At 51.6% G+C, this 22,752-nt stretch overlaps 1 protein-coding gene across 3 annotated transcripts in view; it reads right to left on the minus strand.

The window, feature by feature from the left end:
- The window catches only part of SLC25A37 (solute carrier family 25 member 37), a 40,328-nt gene extending 17,740 nt beyond the window's left edge, over window positions 1–22,588 (minus strand). Inside the window, exons 1-2 of one of the 3 annotated variants that reach the window (XM_027077380.2) lie at window positions 22,213–22,336; window positions 15,654–15,774 (exon numbers count right to left, since the gene is read on the minus strand). Coding sequence is in view for 1 of the 3 variants with exons in the window: in XM_027077379.2 (XP_026933180.1) it covers window positions 22,213–22,428 (216 nt within the window). In the remaining 2 variants the exon portion in view is untranslated. Of the gene's footprint in view, window positions 1–14,043; window positions 14,067–15,653; window positions 15,775–22,212 lie in introns of those variants that run through there. The other 2 variants (XM_027077379.2, XM_053216418.1) reach the window with 2 other exon arrangements.
- Between the last annotated feature and the right edge of the window lie 164 nt (window positions 22,589–22,752).

Genomic DNA, 22,752 nt, shown 5'->3' on the forward strand with positions numbered 1-22,752 from the left:
CCACAGGGCACAGGCGTTGAGGACACCAGGCCACAGTGCCTACGACCACACAAGGTACGGACAGGAGTGAAACCTAACCCCCAGCCCCTCTGATCAGAAAGAGGCTGGGTGGGGGTGCCTGGGTGGCTCAGTCAGTTAAGCATCTGACTCTTCATTTCCGCTCAGGTCATGATCTCACGGGCTTATGAGTTTGAGCCCCACATCAGGCTCTGTACTGGCAACATGCAGCCTGCTTGGAATTCTCTCTCTCTCTCTCTCTCTCTCTCTCTTTCAAAATAAATAAAATGAATAAGCTGAAGGAAGGAAGGAAGGAAAGAAGAAAGAAAGAAAGAAAGAAAGAAAGAAAGAAAGAAAGAAAGAAAGAAAGAAAGAAAGAGAGAGAGGCTGGAAAAAGCAAGGGGCCTACCCATTCCCACTGGCGTCCAGGCCCACAAGGCCAGCACCGCAGACTCGAGGGCCCCGCCTGGGTCTAAACCCCATTCTGCTGCTTCCTTCTCGTACCTTTGCACCTTTGGCAAATTATTTCATTTCTCTGAACCTGTTTCTTTATCTGTGAATGGGAGATCATAATAGCACCTATGTCTAACGTCTCTGTGAGGATTAAAGGAAGTAACAAATGAATGAAAAGCCCTTTGCCTGGGGTCTGGCATACAGATGCTACTGCTCTCATTCATGTCTGGGTTTTTGGATGGTTTTTTTGTTTGGGTTTTGTTTTGTTTTGTTTTGTTTTGTTTTTGGAGAAACAGCAAATTCCTAGGAAGATCTAACTTCTAATTCCTTCTTAAAATTCTCATTCCCTTGGAGCAGGGTGCCCTCAAGATCAGCCCTGGTCAGGAGCAACCCCCTGCCCCCCACAATGACTGCACACTGAGACTAGATTACCTGAGTCATCATCTGGACAGCCCGAGCAGCTTACAGTTCTGCTGCCCTCTTAACTGAAGAGAAACTGAGGACCGGAAAAGCCAGGGGACTTGCCCACAGCACGCACAAGGGACTCTGTCCCTCCCACCCCACTTCCACATTCACCTTTCTTGGCTCTCGGTTTCTAGACTGGACCCGGCTGCTTACATTAATCCTGATTATGTAACAAAGGGAAACTGGGCAGCCTGAAAGGGAGAGGGGAAACCACCAGTGTCAGTTTACAGAGGTGCCAAGGGTCCAAGATGGCAGTGCCTTGGGAGGCTCGCTCACCTGGCCTGGTTACTCAGAAGCAAGGGCGGTTCTGGAGACCTTTAACCAGTGTGAAAGTCCGGGCTGGGCTGAGCAGGAGCCTTAAGTCCCAAGGTTCCCTGACACTGCTGGCTGCAGCCCATTTCCTGGAGGTCACCACTGTGGAAAGGGCCCTCCTGTGCTCAAGGACTTGCTCTTCTCTGAACTGCAGGGAAACAGCCAGATGGGGCCAAGAGGAACCAGAGAACCCTCTGTGGGCTCTGCCCCCTCTCCTGTGGTCCACCGCCACCCTGCAGGACTTGGGCCCCCACCGTGGGTGTGGGCAGGTGCTCAGGTCCCCCGGATTCCGGAGGATACATCCACATGGTGCTACAGGGCACAGATGTCTCCACCGAGGATGTCTCACTTTCCTAAACAGGGGCAATCCTCCCAAACTGTGCATTTAAATGTGAGCATGAAGGGACAGAGCCCTGTTCCAAGAGTCAGAGGACCTAGGCTCCTGCCCAGCCCTGCCCTCAAATCCCTGAGGAACTGGGAGCAATCTAGCTAACTGGGTGTCAAAACAGGTTTCCACCAGAAGGTAAACACCAGAAAGGGTGAGAAATTTCCTCTGTTTTGTTCACGGATCTATTACAATTGCAAATTATCTGTCAAACGGATAAACGGGAGTTAATAGTGATGTCTCTAAGGATGTCCTTTTTGGCTCACATAGTCTAAATCTACGAAACTGGAAAAGAATCCTTTGAAAAACAAACGTGTGCGGGTGTGTTTTACTTGCAGGGAGATAAATCTATATATCTACCTTACTGGCCATCAGGCCTACTTGCAGTGTTAAAACATTTACCTGTATTTGAAAGAAAGAAAGGAAGGAAGGAAGAAAGAAAGAAAGGGAAAGAAAGAAAGAAAGAAAGAAAGAAAGAAAGAAAGAAAGAAAGAAAGAAAGGGGAAAGAGAAAGAAATAAAGAAAGAAAAAGAAAGAAAGAAAGAAAGAAAGGGGAAAGAGAAAGAAATAAAGAAAAAGAAAGAAAGAATGAAAGAAAGAAAAAAGAAAGAGAAAAAGGAAAGAAAGAAAAAGAAAGAAAGAAAGAAGGAAAGAAAGAAAAAGAAAGAGAAAAAGAAAGAAAAAAGAAAGAAAGAGAAAAAGGAAAGAAAGAAAGAAAAAAAGAAAGAAAAAGGAAAGAGAAAGGAAGAGAAAGAAAGAAAGAAAGAAAGAAGAGAAAAAGGAAAGAAAGAAAAAGAAGGAAAAAGAAAGAAAAAGAAAGAAAAAGGAAAGAGAAAGAAAGAAAGAAGGAAAAAAGAAAGAGAAAAAGGAAAGAAAGAAAGAAAAAGAAAGAAAAAGGAAAGAGAAAGAAAGAATGAAAGAAAAAAGAGAAAAAGGAAAGAAAGAAAAAGAAAGAAAGAAAAAAAGAAAGAAAAAGAAAAAGGAAAGAGAAAGAAAGAAAGAAAGAAAGAAAGAAAGAAAGAAAGAAAGAAGAAAGGGAGGGAGGAAAGGGAAGGAAAAGAAACCAAAAAATGAAATGAAACGCAAGAGAAATTGCAAGCCTTGTGTACTGTGGGTAGGAATGTAAAATGGTGCAGCCCCTATGGAAACAGTACAGTGGTTTCCAAAAAAAAAAAAAAAAATTAAAAATAGAATTACCATATGATCCAGCAATCCCACTTCTGGTTTATAACAAAAAAAAATTTTAAAGCAGGGTCCCAAAGACATATTTGCACACCCGTGTGCATAGCAACATTATTCGTAACAGTCAACAGGTAGAAGCCACCCAAACGTCCATCTGTGGGTGAACGGCTGAACAAAATGTAGTATCTTGTACAACACTATCATTCAGCCTTACAAAGGAAGGAACTTCTCACACATGCTACAACATGGATGAACCTTAAGGACACTATGAGACAAGCCAGTCACAAAAAGACAAATACTGTATGATTTCACTTACACGAGGCACCTAGAATAGCCAAATCCAGAGACAGAAAGTGGGATGGGGGCTGCGAAGGGCTGCGCTGGGGTGGGGAATGGGGAGTGGCTGTTTCAAGGGGACAGTTTTACTCTGAGAAGATGAAAACGGTTCTGGAGATTGGTTGCACAACATTGTGAACGGATTCGACATTGCTGAATGACACACTTAAGGGCATTAGGATGGTATCAGACACCTGAAACTAGCATAACACTGTATGGTAACGTCACTGGAATTAAAATTTAAAACTTCATGAAAATGAAAAGAGAGAAAAAACTGTTAAGATGTAAATTTCAGGGGCGCCTGGGTGGCTCGGTCGGTTGAGCGTCCGACTTCGGCTCAGGTCATGATCTCACGGTCCGTGAGTTCGAGCCCCGCGTCGGGCTCTGTGCTGACAGCTCGGAGCCTGGAGCCTGTTTCAGATTCTGTGTCTCCCTCTCTCTCCGCCCCTCCCCTGTTCATGCTCTCTCTCTCTCTGTCTCAAAAATAAATAAATGTTAAAAAAAAAAAAAGATGTAAATTTCACGTTATATGTATTTAACACAACCTTTTTAAAATCCTCAATCTAATCAATAGCTCATTCCACATGCTGTTCACAGTCTGAGAGCCTGTCACAATCATGTAATGCTCTAACACCTTTAACCTTCCTCTAACCCCTGAAATAGTGTTTTTTGGTTTGTTTGATTGCTTGCATGTTTTTGCTAAAGGCAACCAGGGGTCTCAAAGGCACAGCGTGATCCCCTAGACACAGTAATATTTCTGGCTCCAGAGTCCGCCTTGGAAGGAAGCACCCGGAAGGTGAGCCCGGGGACTCCTGGACAGAAGGCAGAAATGGTTAAGATGTAGAATCTGAATCTCCATCCCTTCCCATAGGTGGCCCCCAGCCTCAAGGATGCAGTGGTTCCCTGTTACACTGGCCCATGCCGACCCCAAAAGATAGTATCCCAGGAATCAGTACCCCAACTGCTCAGGCCAAAAACCAGCCAAGTGTTTGTATGTTATGGACCGGGTGACGACACCGATGGCAGTCCATCAGAGCCGGGGAGTTCAGGGGACCCCCTGAGCACCATGGGTGACGGCTCTCCTGGAATCCACTTCCGCAGGCCCAGGGAGCCGGGCACCTTGAAGCCCTGCATACAGTTCTCACGTCAAGTGTGGTCCTGTCAGCTTCTGCAACAGCAGCTTCCACACCCTTCACAGAGGCCACACCTTCTAAAGCATGCCCCACTATTAGCCTATTAGCCACAGGAAGAAAAGACTTCCAAGCAGCCCTGTCGCCAGCCTTCTCTTGCTCATTTCTCTACTTATAATTACATCAGGTGATGTGTCTGCATGCCTGTCTTCCATTAACGTCTAAGGGCATGAAGGAGGGGACAGCCTCGTGGCATTTGTGATCTCAGGGCGCTGGCAGCGTGCTTTATGCAACAGACAATCAATACGCGATTGTCGAGAACTCAGAGGTGCACAAAATTTTACCCGCAGGCACATACAAAGTAGGCACTTGAAACCCTGCCGACAGCTGTCTCCGGGCTGTGTCCTGCTATCCACGTGCTGTGTCCTGCAGCACGATGCACATCATCATCTTCTGGGGCCTGCCACATAGAGGGGCCGCCCCATCAGAGCCGAGCTCCAGAGCGTATCCTCAGCATACGCTGGAGGTCTCAGCAGGGCTTCAGGGGAAACTTCCCAGATGTTACTGAAAGCCAGATTTCACACAAATGCTAAGATCAAATTATCTCCATAATGCTGGATGATTTACAGGTGGGTCGGGTCAGGTCACAGCCGGAGACGATGGTCTCCTGTGCTCTTCACACACCTTGCACACCAGCCAATAACAGAGAAAGAAAACCAAACGCCAGAAACACCAGGCTTGAAGTTCTAAGCGTCTCAGGGGAAAGACACCGAAGGAAACATCCTGAAGATTCACATTCCAGCCTCTGGAACTCACTCACATGCACAAATGTCTGCATGTACAAACTGTTTCATAAGCTTTTGGGGGAGTCATATTTAAGTTTTACTGAATGCCGAAGGGAAGGGCAGGAACCTACAATCATGGGTGAGCTTTCATGCCGACTAAACCCTCATCCTGGAAAAGAGAACTTGGGTGTACGATTTAAACTCGAAGCCATCTTGGGGCGCCTGGGTGGCTCAGGCGGTTAAGCGTCCGACTTCGGCTCAGGTCATGATCTCACGGTTCGTGGGTTCAAGCCCCGTGTCAGGCTCTGTGCTTAGAGCACGGAGCCTGGAGCCTCTTTCGGGTGTCTCCCTTTCTCTCTACCCCTCCCCCACTCGCAATCTCTCTCTCTCTCTCTCTCTCTCTCTCTCAAAAATAAACAAACATTAAAAAAAATGAAAAAAATATAAGCCGAAGCCATCTGATGAGAAGGGTTTCCAGAAGTGAGAGCACAAGACTGGCACGGGGGATGCGAGTGAATGGCCTGAAAGTGGTAAAACAGCAGGGTTTTTCTCCCCACTCCATAAACGTCGTCAGTGTGCCAACAGGGGTCCTGGGGCTGAGTGGTGCAGGGCACCAGGCCCTTGCCTGCAACGAGTCTGTCGTCTAGCAGGCACAGGCAGAGTAAACCAAAAGTCGCACAAATAAAAAATGGCAAAGCCTAAGGACGCTGAAGGAAAGCAAAAGGACAGCAAAGGCACGAGACCTAATTTATACGTGGGGAGCGGTCCTGGAAGTGACTTGGAAGCCAAGAACTGAGGCTGGGTGGGTCAGGCAAGTGGAGCTCAGGACGGAGGGGCTACCTGGGGCACAGGTAGTGCAGGTGGGGGGCGGCCAGAGGCCCTGAGAAGGCTGTGTCACTGGCAGCCTGCTGAGTTCCAGGGGATGAGCCCAGAAAGGCACAGAAGGACACAGAGCCCACGGGTGTCCTGAAAACATCATTTTATCCTTCAGTCTGTTCGGTCCTGACCTCCTGCCATGGATTTGCAAACAGAAGAGGAGGAAGAAAGGAGGTGAAGAACACAGGAGAACGTTTCTCATTGTGAAATCCAAATAGGAGTGCCAACCATGAGGAGCAGAGGTGTTCCTGTCACCAGGAAGGGACACGCCTGACAGCCTCCCAAGTGAGGAACCCCCCCGCAACCTGTCATTCACCACAACGCTCCCCCCAAATGCTTGGGTCATCTGGGCTAACTCATCCGTGCTTCTGGCAATGCTGTGTGACCTTGGCCATGCCAGCTGACCCCTCAATGACTCAGCTTCCTGGTAGTGAACTTGTAAAAGGTCCCCAGCAGGAAGGAGTCAGAGTCATAAACAGGGCCTTCCAGAAGCATCTGCTACATGTCTCCCCTTGATTCCAGGGTGGGGCTGTGACCATTCAGCATTTCTGGAATTGCCCGAATGAATGGTTTGCAGCCTTTAAGCATTGTACTTGGAGGTTTAAGTAAATCAAACAAACTATAATTTCTAGGCAGGCACTCTGGGATGCAGGGACCCCAAATGGTATATTGGCAGCTGACTCTGGTCCCTGCTCCTCAGCCCCCCTAGCATTCCAGGGCAGGGGTCTTCCGGTGTCCTCCTACAAACAGAAGTGCTTGTCCCTCTATACATTCCAAGTCAAAAGGGGGTGCCCAAAAGTAATACTGCCCCATGGAAATAAAGAGTGGAGGGACACCTGGGTGGCTCAGTCGGTGAAGCGTCCGACTTCGGCTCAGGTCATCATCTCACAGTTCGTGGTTTTGAGCCCTGCGTCAGGCTCTGTGCCGAGAGCTCAGAGCCTAGAGCCTGCTTCAGATTCTGGGTCTCCCTCTCTCAGCCCCTTTCCCGCTCACACTCTGTCTCTCTTTCTCAAAAATAAACAAACATTAAAAAAAAAAAAGAAAGAGTGGAAAAAATTTAGAATCTTGCCATTTTACAGATGAAGAAACTGAGACTCGGACAAGTGACATGTTTTTCTCACGGTCACTCAGCTGGTGGGCCCCTGGTTATCTTAAGCTAATTATAATTCACCCTAAAATACAAATGTTTCATGTGCCTGTGTTCACAAAGAAAAGGCTTTTTTGCCTTGCCTTTTTCTCAGTTCGTTCCCTGCCCTCCAAGCTCAAGTCCTGAGTTGACAAAGTTCTCCCTGTCCCTTAAACTGGCTGCTCACAGATCAGAAATCTGTTTTCAATTTAAAGCAGTTCCTGGTAAAAGTCCAGCTTTGCAGTGACTTTCGGTTCTTAGGGTCTAGAAGAGAATTTCAGAAACTTTCTTGTGACTGGATTATCAGAAAATACAAAAGATCCCTGAAAGAGACACCCACGGGAGGTCTGAAACGAGACTTTCCAACTCAGGGTCAGGGGCAGCACCACCAGTGGGCTCAGCAGCCTGTGGAGGGACAGTAATGGAAGGTGCTACCACCTGAGGCCATCCTGGCTACATCGCCATCACCACAAACTGCACGCACTTCAGCCCCTCCTCCACCTCCTTCGGAAACTTGGAAGATTCTTCTAGAAGCACTGAAGAAGCTAGGAGTCTTCCAACGTGTCAATATACTCCTTGTTGTTATTACACTGTTTTTACAGTGAAAAGTCACTTTTGAGGCTGATATTCTTAAAGCTCTAAGTGCCAACCATAAATACTCAGTAATTTGCAAAGCAAGTTCACGTATGCTTCACCCTTCCTGGCCTGCGTGAATACGTGTTCGTTCATTCAGTTTATTATCTGAGAAGCCGGGAAAAAGTTTATTATCAAAGATTCCAGGGGAAAAAAATTAACACAATTACATTAAGAGAGAGCTCTCTAGTCTCACGTACTTTTTAGGATTTTAACCATTTCACTGATGGCTCCTGTCCCAACTGGGCACTTTCTATGGTATAACTTGAACCAGATCAAATCTTGGCTTCTATCCCGACCATTTCTTCTGGATAACAGCTCAGCATTGTCTAACGACACTGAAAAGGCCCACACACGTCCTCCTTCAAAACACTCAGCAAATAGATTTGGTAACAAAGACCTCCTGTGCCAGGGGAATCCGCAGACACAGAAACAGAGGGCTGGCCTCGGGGTCAGCCGATTCTTGTCCATGTCACCGGACTGGCCTTTTACAGAAACAGGACTTGGTTTCCAGAAGCTGCGAGCTCCAGGAGCTTCTGTCTAAACCTGGCCTCATACAGACACCAGGGGAACATTCCTCAAGTTTCAGGCTCTTTATCAAAACTGCCAGAGACTGATGGACGAGCCGAGGGACTGTACTCCGCGTTTTATAGGAAGCACCACCACCACCGGAGCCAGAGAGGCTAAAAAGGAAAGAGAGGACAGGGTAGAGTGTTCAGCTACATAGTTGCCTTTAAAAAGTGCTAAGGAGGGGCGCCTGGGTGGTCAGTAGGTTGAGCGTCCGACTTCAGCCCAGGTCATGATCTCGCGGTCCGTGGGTTCGAGCCCCACATCGGGCTCTGTGCTGACAGTTCGGAGCCCGGAGCCTGTTTCAGATTCTGTGTCTCCCTCTCTCTCTGACCCTCCCCCGTTCATGCTCTGTCTCTTTCTGTCTCAAAAATAAACATTAAAAAAAAATTATTAAAAAGTGCTAAGGAATGACATGAGAAACTGAGTTTCAAGAAAAGGTCCAGGTGCTATGGGGCTCCAGATCAATCTCACTGTTTGTTGAGTCTTTCTCTCATAACCCTACAAACTGTGACCTGTGCCAGTAAAGGTCATTCAGGCAAACCCTAAACCTCCACGAGTCATGTGACTGTATTTAATTTTTAGCCACTTCTCTGGCTGCTGCTGCTGCTGGCATTTGCCACTAATGCTACCCATTAATTATGAACCAATTATGAGCAGAAATGCCTTTGACATGACAGCTTTCCTCCCTTCCTCCTGGTTTCCGCCCTCCTCGGGGCTTTAGCGCTGCGGTAAAAGTTCCTACTCAGGGAGGAAAAGCCACCAGGCAGTCGCTGAGTGGGCCAAACGGAATTAAAATCCCAGAACACGGGGGAGGAAAAGAAGAAATTTCAGAAAACAGGGGGAGAAAATTTCAGAGCGGGGGGGGGGGGGGGGGCAGGTCCCCTGTGGAGGCCCCAGTGTGGTGACCTCAAACCACAAAAACTGTCTCTGCAGATTCTGTAGTCAGGAGGCTCAGGACAGAACCCCAAAATCAGAGTGTCAGAGGGGTGCGAGTGTCCTGCTTATGGCCAGGCACCTCGGGGACAGGAAGTGACAGCCTAGGGGAGAGAATCACATGGTTTTGTTCGAGTATCTCTGTCTCCTTTGGTCTAGATATGGATACTGAGCCATTGCCCCAAGGGGCCCTTTCCTGACCCTTCTGGATGAGGTTCCGGGCCCCTGAGGACAGGCTCAACACCTCCTACAGGAACGACTCATCCATACGTCTGTCCTCCGGGCCACACAGGGACTTCCGTGGGCAGAGACCACAGAGGTGTCTCGAGCCTTCTGGCTCCCTCATGCCCAGCACCCGTGCTCACTCTCCACGTGCCCCCCTCCTTAATTAATTTGGTCACTGATTGAAGTCCAGGGGCCGAAGTTACATTTTTGCAAATGCCTTTCAGCTCTTCCACGTTTCTACGAACCGAGCTGACACAAGCCCACATTTACCAAATAAGCTGTGGAGACAGTGACTAAGGAAAGAGACCGACTCAGTTCTTCAGTTAAAGACATGCCCCGGGTTTGCCACACACGTACACACGCACCGACGTCTTTCCTTTGGGAAGGCTTCCCTGCTCTGGTCGGACTCCTTAGATCTGCTCGTCAGCTCCTTTCGTCCAGGCTCGTGACGGCCCTGGGACATCCCCGGGACATGCCCCGCTCCAGGGGAGTGGAGCAGTGCAAGCCAGAGGCAAGGCCTGGCGCGTCCCCCTCCCGAGCAGGCCTGGCTGGCAAGCTTCCCGCGGGCTGCTGGCGTCTACGGCCAGGCCCCGGGCAAGCGAGGCGCCAGCACTGCCCTCAAAGCGGGCAGCACGAGGAGACGAGGACCGGAGGACCTCGAGACAAAGGCGTCTGTGTCCTACCTCCTTCCCCTCTTACTTTCCTGTGACCACAGTCGTGAACAAACAAGGAAAACCGAGACACGAGGGACCGAGATGGGAAAATCCCCAGCCCCATCTGCCTGGCACGCAAGGGGCGGACTCACTTAAAAAAAAGGACAAGCGAGCACGTAAAATGCAAACCCTCCCGAGATGAACGGGGCCCGACGTCCCCTGCACGTGGCCTGGTCACTCACTAGCCTCAATCTCAGGAGCCACACGCAGCTCCTCTCCGTGCCAGCCCGACGGGAGTCAGTGTTGGGTGCGTTGTTTTGAGCATGCTCGGAGTACTACCCGGGGAAAGAGGCGGGAGCAGGCTCCCGCCTGCTGGTCTTTCCTCAACAGATGGGAGACACTGTGTAAGGAGAGAGGTGAAGTGCCCGCGGCCATGCAGCTGCGGCGAATCCTACAGCGGCTGGAAGAAGAGCCCGTATTTTCCATTGCAGGCAGCAAACCTTACCCCTTTAACAGGATCCCAGTCTGATAATAAATACCATGACCTGGCACCTGCAGACAGCTTTATATCTTTTCAGCAGCAGAAAGGCTCGTTCGCTGCAAGCCTGACCATCCTTTCTTCCTGGATGCACTAAGTAGACCTACCAGGAAGGTAAGTCAGGCATCCCTACTCTTCCCCGTGTAAGGTAAGAAAACTGCTGCCCTAGATCACGGAACTCTGATGTAGAGCTCATCCCAACAGGCCATCTTTATACCATGATTTGCAAAATGATTCTCAGGCCAGTCCAAATTCAAATCACTATACTGAGCCCAACTTTTCAACTCCCGGCTGAAAAGAGAAGGTGCCTCTGCAATTCACTCCAGAGAGTGAAGCCACGACTTACCTACAGCAACAACCATTTGTCATCATCCCCTTGCCCTCTGTACTGGAGTATCTGACCAAAGAACTCCTACGTATGTGTTGGAGCCCTGCATTCCACACCATACTTTCCCTGCTGGCTCTCCCTTAATTCCAATCCCTCCCTCCCAATAACGTGGTTGGGGCCGCATCATCTGCTCCTCTCAGAACCCAGCCCAGGGGCTCTGCTGCCATTAACATGTGAGTCTACTCCCCACCTCACTTGTTGCTCTCACCTGCTCCCTTCCACATTCTCTCCCCTTAGCTCTGGTGTAGCAGAAAATGCTATTTTTCTGAAGCTGAGTTTTCTCATCTGTGAAACGTGAAACAGTTCATGCCTTTTCCCACCTTCAAAGGAGAGCTAAGAGAATCAAAAGACAGAATGCAGATCGAAACAATACAAAAATACTGCAATATACAAGTGCAGAAACGACATACAGGCATAGGCAGGCCTTCAAGTAATAACGCTTTTAGAAACGATATAGGAGCTAAAACGAACTGAGTGCTTACCAGGTACCCGACGCTATTCTTAACACTCTAGGTGTGTCATAATTCAATATCATAATTCTCATAGCAACACTGAGGTGGGTCCTGTTATTATCCCTGTTATTACAGATGAGAAAAATTAGGCACAAAGAGGTTTGTCTGGGCACCGTCCCCAGGCAGTCTGGCCCCAGACCCTGCGCTGTTAACCTGAGCTGCTCTCAATCATTAAGTGTATTGCCTCTGATACGATCTGTCATTATCTGGGCAGGTCAGGGTTTAGAAAAGCTGCTCACAAATGGGATCCCACCTGATCCCAGCCCCGTCAAATAGGGAAACAGCAATGTTAGTCTAAGACTAATATTAGGGGAATCTGGGTGGCTCAGTCAGTTGGTTGACCCTCCAATTCTTGATTTTGGCTCAGGTCATGATCTTACAGTTCCTGAGATTGAGACCTGTGTCCAGCTCTGCGCTGAGAGCTTGGAACCTATTTGGGATTCTCTCTCTCTCTCTCTCTCTCTCTCTCTCTCTCTCTCAATGCCCCTCCCCCACTTGCACATGCACGCTCTCTCAAAATAACTAAACATTTAAAATAAAAAACAGGGGCGCCTGGGTGGCTCAGTTGGTTAAGCATCCAACTTCGGCTGAGGTCATGATCTCATGGTCCGTGAGTTTGAGACCGGTGTCGGACTCCGGCTGATAGCTCAGAGCCTGGAGCCTGCTTTGGATTCTGTGTCTCCCTCTCTCTCCGCCCCTTCCCCGCTCACACTCTGTCTCTCTCTCAAAAATAAATAAACATTAAAAAAAACTGGGGGGGGGGAGGGGCACCTGGGTGGCTCAGTCAGTTAAGCATCCAATGTTGGCTCAGGTCATGATCTCATGGTTCATGGGTTCAAGCCCCACGTTGGACTCTGTGCTGACAGCTCAGAGCCTGGAGCCTGCTTCAGATTCTGTGCCTCCCTCTCTCTCTGCCCCTCCCCTGTTCACATTATGTCTCTCTCTCTCTCTCTCTCTCTCTCAAAAATAAGTATTTAAATTTTTTTTTAATTTCTTAGATAAATAAAATGAAATAAAACATAAAAAGAAAAGACTAGTATTAGTCTATTAGACAAGGAGGCACTAGCCTAGAGAAGTAACTTGGCCAACGTTTCAAAGCTGGCCAATGGCAGGACCAGGACTTAACTTCCTATGGCCTACCCTGCCCCAGTTGGGTGCCCTTTCTAGGGGCCTCAAGGCCAGCACAAGCCTGAACGCACACACACCCCTGCCCAAAGGAGCATCTCAAATGTAGCCCTTATAGCCAGACCAGGGAACAAAAAAGCAGTCACTATGAGAGATCAGGGCAGGGCTTTTGCCAGCCAGACCTCAGGTGCCACTGCTCTGTGTCTCTCGCCCGATGTGTCCCATGGATCCAGAAGCCCCAGAGAAAGTCCCCTCAAGTGACACAAAGCTGCAGCCCCTCAACTTGACCCAACAAGGGCCAGACATTTCTAAAGCTGTTATGCAATTCTTGCTTCAACCAAGCTGCTGCTGGGATCTCTATTTCAACACGTTTTGTTTTCTCTTCAGAGAGAAAGCATGAATGTGAAACCATAACACCTCTTAGTGACCAGACAACGGCCCTTCCCGACCGTCTGGGATTACTGGTAGGGTGGAGGATGTTTTCAGAGTTACCTTCTGGGAGCCGATTTCAGCTTCCAGAATGACTAATGACCTCAGGAGCAAGGAAGAGGACGGGGGGGGGGGGGGGGGGGGCGGGTGGTACAACTGAGGGCCACTGTCTCCTCCAGGGGAAGAAGCCAATTCAAGATTGCTCAGCAAAGAAGCCCAAAACAATGCTTCCCGGCAGGCTCCAGACCTGCAAGATGGCAGCCTGAGGTCCAGAGTCCAGACACCCCAGACCTTGTGCCTATTTGAAAGCAAATACCAAGTTGGGCCATTCTTCTTTTTAGAGAGAGCCAGTCCTGCCACCTTAGCTCAAGGTCTAATTATAGGGAGCAATGCCCTGGGAACAGGGGCTGGGACTTATTTTTGTTGCCTGATGTCTAGCACCGAGCCTGGCAGGGAAGGAGCTCAGTAAGTGGGGAATGAAGTGGGTGGCCAGATGAATTAACAGCCTCACTGGGGGAAACACTGAGACTTGCGAGTTCTACTGCAAAAAAAAAAAAAAAAAAGACAAAAGGGCTGAGAAAGTCTTTCTGTGTATAAGATCCACATGGATTCAAAAACCACACACACACACACACACACAAATAAAAGTAAAGCTAGCATTTTTTAATAGCATATTTCAAAGCACTTTCGTCCCCACGTCTCTGTAAAACAACCGTGCCTGCATCCATTCAACCGGTATTCACAGAACAGAATACCTTTATCTGTCTTGCTCTGGCCAACACGTCAGAGCAGGAGAGGCTCTGGGTATCTGCACACCACTCAAGGTTCAGGCTTTATTCTGAAAGCAGCTAGGACAGCTCGGGGAGTGGGAGGAGAGAGACACCATGTGACATGAGAGGCAGCCGATGGGGCTGGGCCTCAGCCCCCCTTGTGGGCTCTGCGGCACTTGAAGAACAGGCTGGATTTTCCATTCCAATCAGCTAACCTTACCTTTTAACAGGATCCCAGTTTGATAATGTCATGCCCTGGCACCTGCAGAGAGCTTTATACTTTTTAAATTGTGTTCACTGTTTAAGCGCGGTTCACTGCAAATCTGGCTGCATTTTCTTTTTAGAGGCAGTAACTGAACCTGAAAGGTGGGCAGGACGGGCACTGTGACTCTTCCCTGCTTAAGAAAACTGCAGCCTGCCTAGAAGCTGGAGGCCTCAGAGGTGAGGATGACCAGGAGTGACTGACAGTAATTCATTCAACAAATCCTTAACTGAGCACCTACTATGTGCCGGGTGTGGTTTCTGGCAATGGGAACAAACGAGAGAACAAAAGAGCTAAAAGATTCCCGCCCACCGGGAGCTTACATTCAAATAAGGGGAGACGAACCATAAATAACATATGAATAAATGTACAAAGAATACAAATAATAAATAAAAGTAAAGGGCACTGTGTGTTAGAAGGTAACACACGCGGTGAAGAAAAACAGCGGAGCCCGGCAACGGGGAAGTGGGGGCGAGGAGAGGGAGGGCGTACTCAGTCGTGACTCGGGTGGTCAGGGAAGCCATCACTGCAAAGGAGACAGTGAGTCCCCTGAACCGAGGTGGCCCCAGCGGGAGGGAGAAGAACAAATCAAAGAGCTATCACAGATGCAGAAACGGAAGGGTCTTGGAAACATACAGGGGGAGGGGGGAGAGTGGGCAGAGGCGAGAGGAAAGCTGACCACAGTCGCCACGTTCCTGAGGGAGGGGGCCCAGGCGGGAGCGTGGCCATCATGGACACCGAGACAGCCAAGTGTGCGACATGGCTGTGAGGCAACAGGACGGCCGGCTCCAGGGAAGACGGGACCGGAGACACCAGTCCGCCAACTACGAGTTATCAGGACCCAGGCAGAAACGGAGACACGTGTCCTGACGGAAGAAAAGAGGGTGGTGGGCTGGCTTCCAAGGAAGACCAGGCGGCTGCCCCACATCAGAGGGGCCAGGAAAACGACGCCTGGATTTATTAGCAAGGAGATCACCAGCAGCTTCCGTGAGGGTGCAGCAGAGCGGTGGGCACAGAGCCAAAGGCCTGGCCGGTGGGGGAGGGGGGGAGGGGGGGACAGGTGAGGAAGGAGAGGCCGAGTGCCCGCGTTCCTCTCACAACGCTTGTTCCCCTCACAACGCTTGTTATTTTACGGAGAAAAACCCTCGGGGCACATGGGGTCAAGGTGAGATGTCTGGGGTCTGTCTGTTATTTAAGACGGGACAAGTCTGGGCTGTACCGATGCTTTTAGGAGGGAATCGCTGGTCGGGGGGGAGGGCGAAAGATACCGAAACTGAGTTACTCAGGAGACGACCGAAACGACTCCCATCGTGACCATTCATAGAGCACTGGTGCAGCAGACACTGCAGCACGGGCTTTATCTGCACTGCCTCGTTTAAGGCTGTCCCAGCCTTCTGTCCGGGTAGGCCTCGGCATTAACCTCCCCACTCTGCAGACAAGGAGACTGAGCTGAGACAGGCCCCAGGTGCAGAGCCAGGACTGAAACGCAGGTGTATGTGGGAGGTCCCCACACACCCCCTTGCCCTAGGCCCGCTGGTTCATCTTTGACAGAGGAAGGGCCCTCTTACCTTAACGACAGTAGGAAGGTGGGGAACGGCACACTGGTTGGAAGGACAGTGACAGGAAGGTGAGCTTGACTGGGGTCCTGGTTTCTCTATGAACTAGAGCAAGCAAGATGCCACGCAGAGGCTGAAAAAGCAGAGGGATGGGAGTTTGAGAAGCACGAGCATGGTCTGGAACGGCTGTTGAGACCAACCAGAACCCACAGCAGGACAGGCTGAGGGCCCCGGAGGCGTGGGCATACACGGCACCAAAGGAGGCAATATGGGGCTTTTCTCCGGAAGGGCTCGGTTGCCCCGTGGGTCGATGGGTCATCCAAGACTGGGGTGTGGGCAGGCAGGTGCGGGAAGAACCGAAGGCAGGAAACGAGAGGCCCCGGGAGTGGATGCACGGAGTGGGTCATAGGCCCCGGTCTGGATGAAGGCGACAGGGACAGGCTGAGAGGGAAGAGAAGAGGCCGAGACCTAGTCCAGTGTGGCCTGGCTGAGACATCTGGACTCAAGACCTCCAGGTGGAAAAGGTGGGGGTTAGGACGAGGCCCCATGGAGGTAGACGCCATCAGCCTGAGGGGCATAAAGAACGCAGGGATTTGGATGTTAGTCGGGCAGTGGCCAGGAGGGGACATTCTCGGGTGATGACAGCATTCATTCAAGGTGGGAGCAGTCTGTGGGCCAGATGCCAAAGCCCCGGGGGTGGGGGGGAAGGGGCTGCAAAACCACATTGGTGCCTATGACCCCTGGGGAGCACTCACTGCACCGCAGGTACTGTCCTCGGTGCTTTAGGGACTTAACCCTCACAGTCACTCACAGGCAGCAGTACCGCCTGCCTCCTTTTCACAAACAGGGAACACAGCACAGACAGGAGAAGGGACTTGCCCAAGGCCACACTAAGGGGAGCCAGGGCCCAGTCCACACAGTCTGGCTCAAGGGTCCCTGCTCCTCACAAGTCCGCCTCCTGCCCCTCAGCGTAAGTCAGGCTGGAGGCGGAGGCGAGCAGGCGACAGGAGAGAAGAGGGAGGAGAGGAGCATCAAAGGAGGAGAGGCTGATAAGAGGCTGGTGGATAACAGTGCCTGGGTTTGAGCTGATGGGAATCCTACAGGAAGGAGTGGCCTCAGGAGAAGAGCTGAATTTCTCTCAGCTCAGGCAGGCAGAAGGAGCACAGGGTGAGGCTATGAGGGAGTTTGTTACAAGGAACTTCCGTAGGGTCTCACCGATAACGAGGGAAGAAGAAAGCAATGGACAGCTGGGTCAGGAGAAAGAAAGCAGCAAGAAAGTTAGTGTCTGCCTTTTACAAAGAAATGACACCTCAGAGAAGCTAAGTGTCCTGCCCCAACCAGTAAGTCAAAGACTGGGCTCTGAATCTCCCCAGGATAGTTCTCTGAGGGTGAGACATCGGGCTCAGAAAGAGATGGAGGGAAGGCTTATATAGTTAAAGACAAAGGGATGAGATACTTCTCCCCTATGAGAAATGTCAGCCGTGAACACCCCAGGTGGAGGAGGGGAGGGGAAGGGCTGGCTTAGGGCTCACGGTGCTTCCTGAAGCGCCCGGCAAAAAACAGCATGACTGTAGCGATGTGTCTGCAGCCAGCACCCATGAGGCCAGAGGGCTCACTGAGGTTTAAAAAAAGAAAAACTCTCTGAGAAGGAAATGTTGGGTACTAGGAGAGATATGAAGAGAGCCAGAATGTTCTGGGGTTTACGAGAGACTGCCAAAGGCTTCATTCAACACACAGAAGCCAGTTCATCCAGTGGGTTGGGGAAGGGCAGCCCAACTGGAGTTGGAAGGGGGGGTCAAAAACCCATAAAAAAAAAGGGGGGGGGAAAGTGGGACTATAGTTGGTCATTGCTCCAAAGAGCAGATGGGACAAAAGTCCTCATGAATGAGATGGCCAAAGGTGGTGAAAACAGGCCCAAATGAAAACCAGGAAAAGGCAGGGGAAGAACACTCCACAGAGCAACGCCCTCTCTTCCCCTGTGACATGTGCACACCCCTGAGTGCTTTAAAGGACCCAGTCAGTGAAATCCCCCATGAAGCCCCCACTGCCCCTCTCTAGAGGTGAAGGCACCTTCTCTGCCCACTAGAATCCCAGGGGCACCCCCTCGAGCCCTCTGCCCCAGCCCACCCCTCCCCCACTTCCGGGCAGACAGGGCTGGGTCAGATCCGCCCCCTCCTCCAGCAGCAGGCCTGCAAGGTGCAGATCCCGGCTCTGGGCTCTGGGCAGCAGCACGGGTGCTCACGAGGCAGAGAACAGGACCCGAGTTCAAGGGCACTCCTTTCTTGACTCCCTGGCCCTCCCAAATGCACCTTTTAGAAAAGCACCTCCCACTTAAGGACAGAAAAGAACGGAGGGGAGGGACGCGAAGGAGACAAGACAGGAGAAGAGAGACAGAAAAATCATTGTAATTTTCTCGCAAGAACTAGAGCAATTTGGGATTTCACGCCCTTTTGAAGCTGAATGGCATCTACTGAACTGCACTGGGTTTTGAAAGCTCTGACGTGGGTGGGAGGGGACTCTGCCTGAGCACCCTTCCTACCAGTCAGCCTGCACGGCTAGGCCCCGGTGGAGCAAACTCCGGGGTGAGGAATGCGGAGCCCTCCTGGCACCTGCCTGGCTCACTCCTGCTGAGAGCTCAGCAAGGCCAGCGACGCAACCACCCCCCGCCCTCCCCGAGGCCAACCAAGCTTTCCAACGGGCTCAGCACCCACGGGCTCCTAGAGAGAAGCCTGAGCCTCACACCCTCGCCATCAGCGCCACGGGCCCGGCTGGGCAGGAGGCCTTCTCCCAGCAGAGTGAAGGGCAGCATTTCCCTGACTAGCAAAGCAAACGAAGGTCTGAGAAAGGGTCAGCGGAAGTTCCCTCGCTTCAAATCTTTCCTGTTTCCTTTTGCCCCTGCTTTCACCACCACGGGACTCAGCATGGTCTAGAGTGGTGTGCCTAATCTGGATGGAATTTCCTCCTCCACCCACCTGGCATTCTCCCCACGGTCTCGAGCGTTCCCGACCAGGGCTTTTCACCGCCACCCCCACGTGCTGGTCTAGGTGACCATGCCCCTTGCCACTGTGGAGCGCCGGCTAGAGAATCGTGGGGAACCTGCTGCAAAAGTCCCAGTTGGAAAGGAATGAGTCATCGCTACCAGTTGGCAAAAGCCCTGCAGAACCCTCGTGTTCCCTACCTTGGTATGATGCAGGGGCTAAGAACGGATGGGAGGGCAGGGTGGCTGGACCCTTCATGGGTTAGTAAGCACTCACACTCCACCCCTGGGGACTGAGAGAAGAAGGCACAGGAAGAAGCAGTGTAAGTTTGCGGAAGGTCTTCCAAATAATGCTTTAATAATCACAGGCTGTCGCGACTGGAGCTCAAGAGGCATTAGTGCCCATCAGGTTCAGTGTTCTTCATACTTTCTGGGGCCATAAACCCCAGTCGGAAGAGCGTTTTGCACAGCCAGCCAGGGAATACATACACACACACACACACACACACCAATTTCACTAAGCAACACTCTCCTTACTGCATGGCACACGCACTTAAATTCTGAACTCTCACCAATCTTTCTTAAAATGTTGATGCCATTAATGAGTCACAACGCACAGTTTGAAAAACACAGGTCATTAAAATGACACGGGGGGGAGGAGGGGATGGGACTTCATGAGAAGGCATAGTGAACATAATACTTTAAGGCATTAGTAAGGCTGGCCTTCTGCCCCTGTGACCACAAAAGCAAGGAGGACAGGCTCAGTGGTGAAAGCGGCCAGCACCAGGTTCCATGATCCCCACCATCTAGGACAGAAAAACTAGAAAAAGCAGGCCCACTCGATACTCTCACTTAACGTCACATGATCAAAGTTCAAACTGTGTGCCTTATAAAATTAAAGAAAACGTTTTCTTCCAACCTACAGTTCACACTGACTTGGCTTCAACTGTGATAATTATTGGGAATGTCAAGTATCATAAAGGAGGACGATGGGTGTTCTGTGTACATACAAAGGGGGACAGGTTAAGAATGGGGAGACATACTGAACTGGTCCACTGCCCCCACTTTCCAATGACAAAACTAAGGCACAGAACAGTGCCTAAGTCATGAAGCAAGTTAGGGGCAGGGCTGCAAACCCGACCTAGGGCTTCTGACTCCATTACTCACAGTCTCCATCACCCAAAACATTTAAGCACACAGTCGAGGTCTCCCCAAATGGAGCATTTTTCCATGACTGAAGCATGGACGCATCCCTGATAGGTCATGCTGGGCACGGACAATTCTGCTGATCTTGGCAGACCTTGGCACTCTGCTGCAGCCTCCCCTGGGCTCATGCAATGACTCATGCCACTTAACTTTCTCTGTGCCTTTTTTCTCAGCTGAAATATGAAAAGAATAATCCTTGCTACCCGCTTCCGGGAAAGTGGTGGTGAAAAGCGAGGTGCTCTAAAAGCAAACCTGCATGCTAAAAAACAGAAGAACTCCTTAATGATTAGCTAACCCAGGCCTTCAGTTTACAGTCAAGCCAAGTAAGGCGAGTGACTTATCTAGGACAGCCAGACCAGCTCCAGCTACCGCATGCACCCTGTTACCTCTATCCACAGGTGAAAACTGCTAAGTAAAGTAACACTAAGTACACAGTGACATCTGTAGCCAAACAGACAACGTCTACAGGGCAGGAGGAGGGGCAGGGAAAAAACTAAACAGAACACACAACTTAAACATGTAAGACAAATGCTTCTTTAGGGTGTTGAAAAGGGAGTTGAAAAGGCATGACTAATTATTTCTAATCCTAAAGATAAGCTACAGTGATGCGCTAAAGCAAACTCCGCAAAATCTCTGAAACGGTAGAGTTCCTCGATACAACGTTCATCTCTGAGATGCTGTGGGTCTGGTGCCTGCTCCAATAACACCTCCCTGCCCCCAACTTTTTAGATACTCTGTCCAAAGGCACTGGAGACAACAGCTTCAAATATGGGAAATTTTATTACATGTGAGGGATTCTTTGCTATACAAATGCCACCTGGTATCTGTCCAGGGTCTTCCCTGGAGAAGCTTTGAAAGCCTAAGAGGCAAGATCTCCCCGCTGCCCTCCATAACCCTGGCAGCAAGGACCATGCCCTTCATTCCCTGCTAGGATGCTGGACGAGCCAAAGGTGTGATGGCTCAGGCTCAGCGGCACAGTTAAAGGCTTGGACCTCACCTTTCCTCAAAGGCTCACGCTTTCTCTCACTGCATTGGTGTCTATCTGTCCACTGACGGCTAGCTCTAGGAGAGCTGTCCAGTGCAGGGAAAACCCTCTGAGTCAGACATTCTGGTCCTCACACCTCCAGTGTGGGGCCAGCATCAGCAAGAAGATAACAGCTGCAGTGAGGGAGCGCTGTGAGCCCTGCCTTTCAAGATAAGTGCCACCAAAGCACACTGGGGCTGGAGTCCGAGGAGGCAGGTGGAGTATCAGCCTGGCAGGTTAATCAGTTCGCTATCTCTTTGCCTCAGTTTCTTCATCTGTCAATCCCTGGGTTGCTGGATGAATTAGTGGAGTTATGCTTACAAAAGTGCAAGGTGTCAATACCCGTATTACCTTCCTGCCACTCGGTGTCCTGGATAGGCGGACAGAAGGCAGCTCTCGGTCTAACAGGAAAACTCCTGGCTAACGCTGCCTCCTTGCAGAAATGCATGTAAAACTACCTGGGGAAGTGACGGGTAAACCGAGTGCCTATTACACAACCCACAGTAAGAGTGGTAGAGCTCACGCTCTCCTTGCCTGCCCGCCTCCCTGCAACAAAAAGAGAAGGCAAATGTCAACGCAGGGCTCGCTGCCTCTAGGCTGCTCAGCTGCCCGAACTCCTGGGGAAGAGGTGCAGAAACCCCGTGAGAAGGGGATCACCTAAGGGCGTCGCTGAACCGGTATCTCCAAGAGAGCTGCTAAGGACCAAGAGAACCCCTACCACTCCTACGCCTCCCCAGAAACCCGGGGAGCAGGAGCAGGAGCAGAAGCACACTCGGGCCAGAGGGCGCGCGGCCGAGCCGGAGCCACGTTTCTCCGCGCCAGCGTGGTTAGCGCTTCCCGGCGGCAAGCTCCCTCGGAAACTGCGCACGTGTGGGCAGCCTTGGCCGCCGCCCTGCACCGACCAGAGGACACCTCTCGCCGCGGCTCGGACAGGGGGCGCGCCGGCGGGAGCCACGAAGAGCTGGGACCCCCCGAGCCCTACGGTCGCGTGGACAGACGTGGTAAGACTGTGCAGAGCTGCAGCGATCGCTTCCTCGGGCACTCCGCCGCCGCCGCCGAGAGCAGGGGCGCTCGCCAGTTCCCCCCACCGCAGCGCCGCGAGCAGCCCGCGGCGGAGGCTGCGGTGCGGGGCGCCGGCGGGAGCACCCCCGTGGGCAGAGGGGCGCCCCCCGGGGCGCCGGCGCGCGGCGGAAGGAGTGGCGAGCTCGCCGCGAGAGCCGGGGCGCCGGGCCCACGCCCGCCACAGCCCGGAGGAGAGGTGTTTTCGGGGCGCTCCCCCAGGCTGCTCTTGCGCGGGATGCAAACGCACGCGCGCACGCTCCCCTCTCTGCGCCCTCCGTGCCTACAGTCTTCTCGCGCCTCACCTTCACTGAGTCTACCGGGTACATGACCGAGTGCTCCAGGATCCCGGCCATCGCTCCGGCTGTCATGTGGGTGGATAAGGAGGCGCTGGTCGGCAGGTTCTCATAGTCCTCCGACCCGCCGTCCTTGCAGCCGCCGCCGCCGCCGCCATCTCGGCTGTCCCCATCCATCCTGCGCCCCACAGCCTGGCTCCCTACGCCGCCGCGGCGCAGCTCCATCCGCCAGCTCCGCGGGGCGCGGGAGGCTGCAGGAGGTGGGCAGGGAGGGGGAGGGGGCGAAAAACTTCACTTCTTAAAGTGGGAACCACCTCCCCGGTTTTGCGGCGCCTGACGCCATGGCGGGCTGGGGTGGAGCAAAGGGGCCCCAGACACCAATCGCTGGAAAAGAAGAGGCCAGCCGCGGCCCCGCCATTGGTGTACGGGATAGTGGGGACCCGCCTTCCTGTGTGACGTCACTGTCCAGTGCAAATTTCCAAGCAACCGGACGGGGGCGAGAGAAGACATGGGGGTGTCCCGGGAAGTTGTACTACCTCCAGGGTGCTG

This window comes from Acinonyx jubatus, chromosome B1, assembly GCF_027475565.1.
Source record: "Acinonyx jubatus isolate Ajub_Pintada_27869175 chromosome B1, VMU_Ajub_asm_v1.0, whole genome shotgun sequence".
Lineage (NCBI taxonomy): Eukaryota > Metazoa > Chordata > Mammalia > Carnivora > Felidae > Acinonyx > Acinonyx jubatus.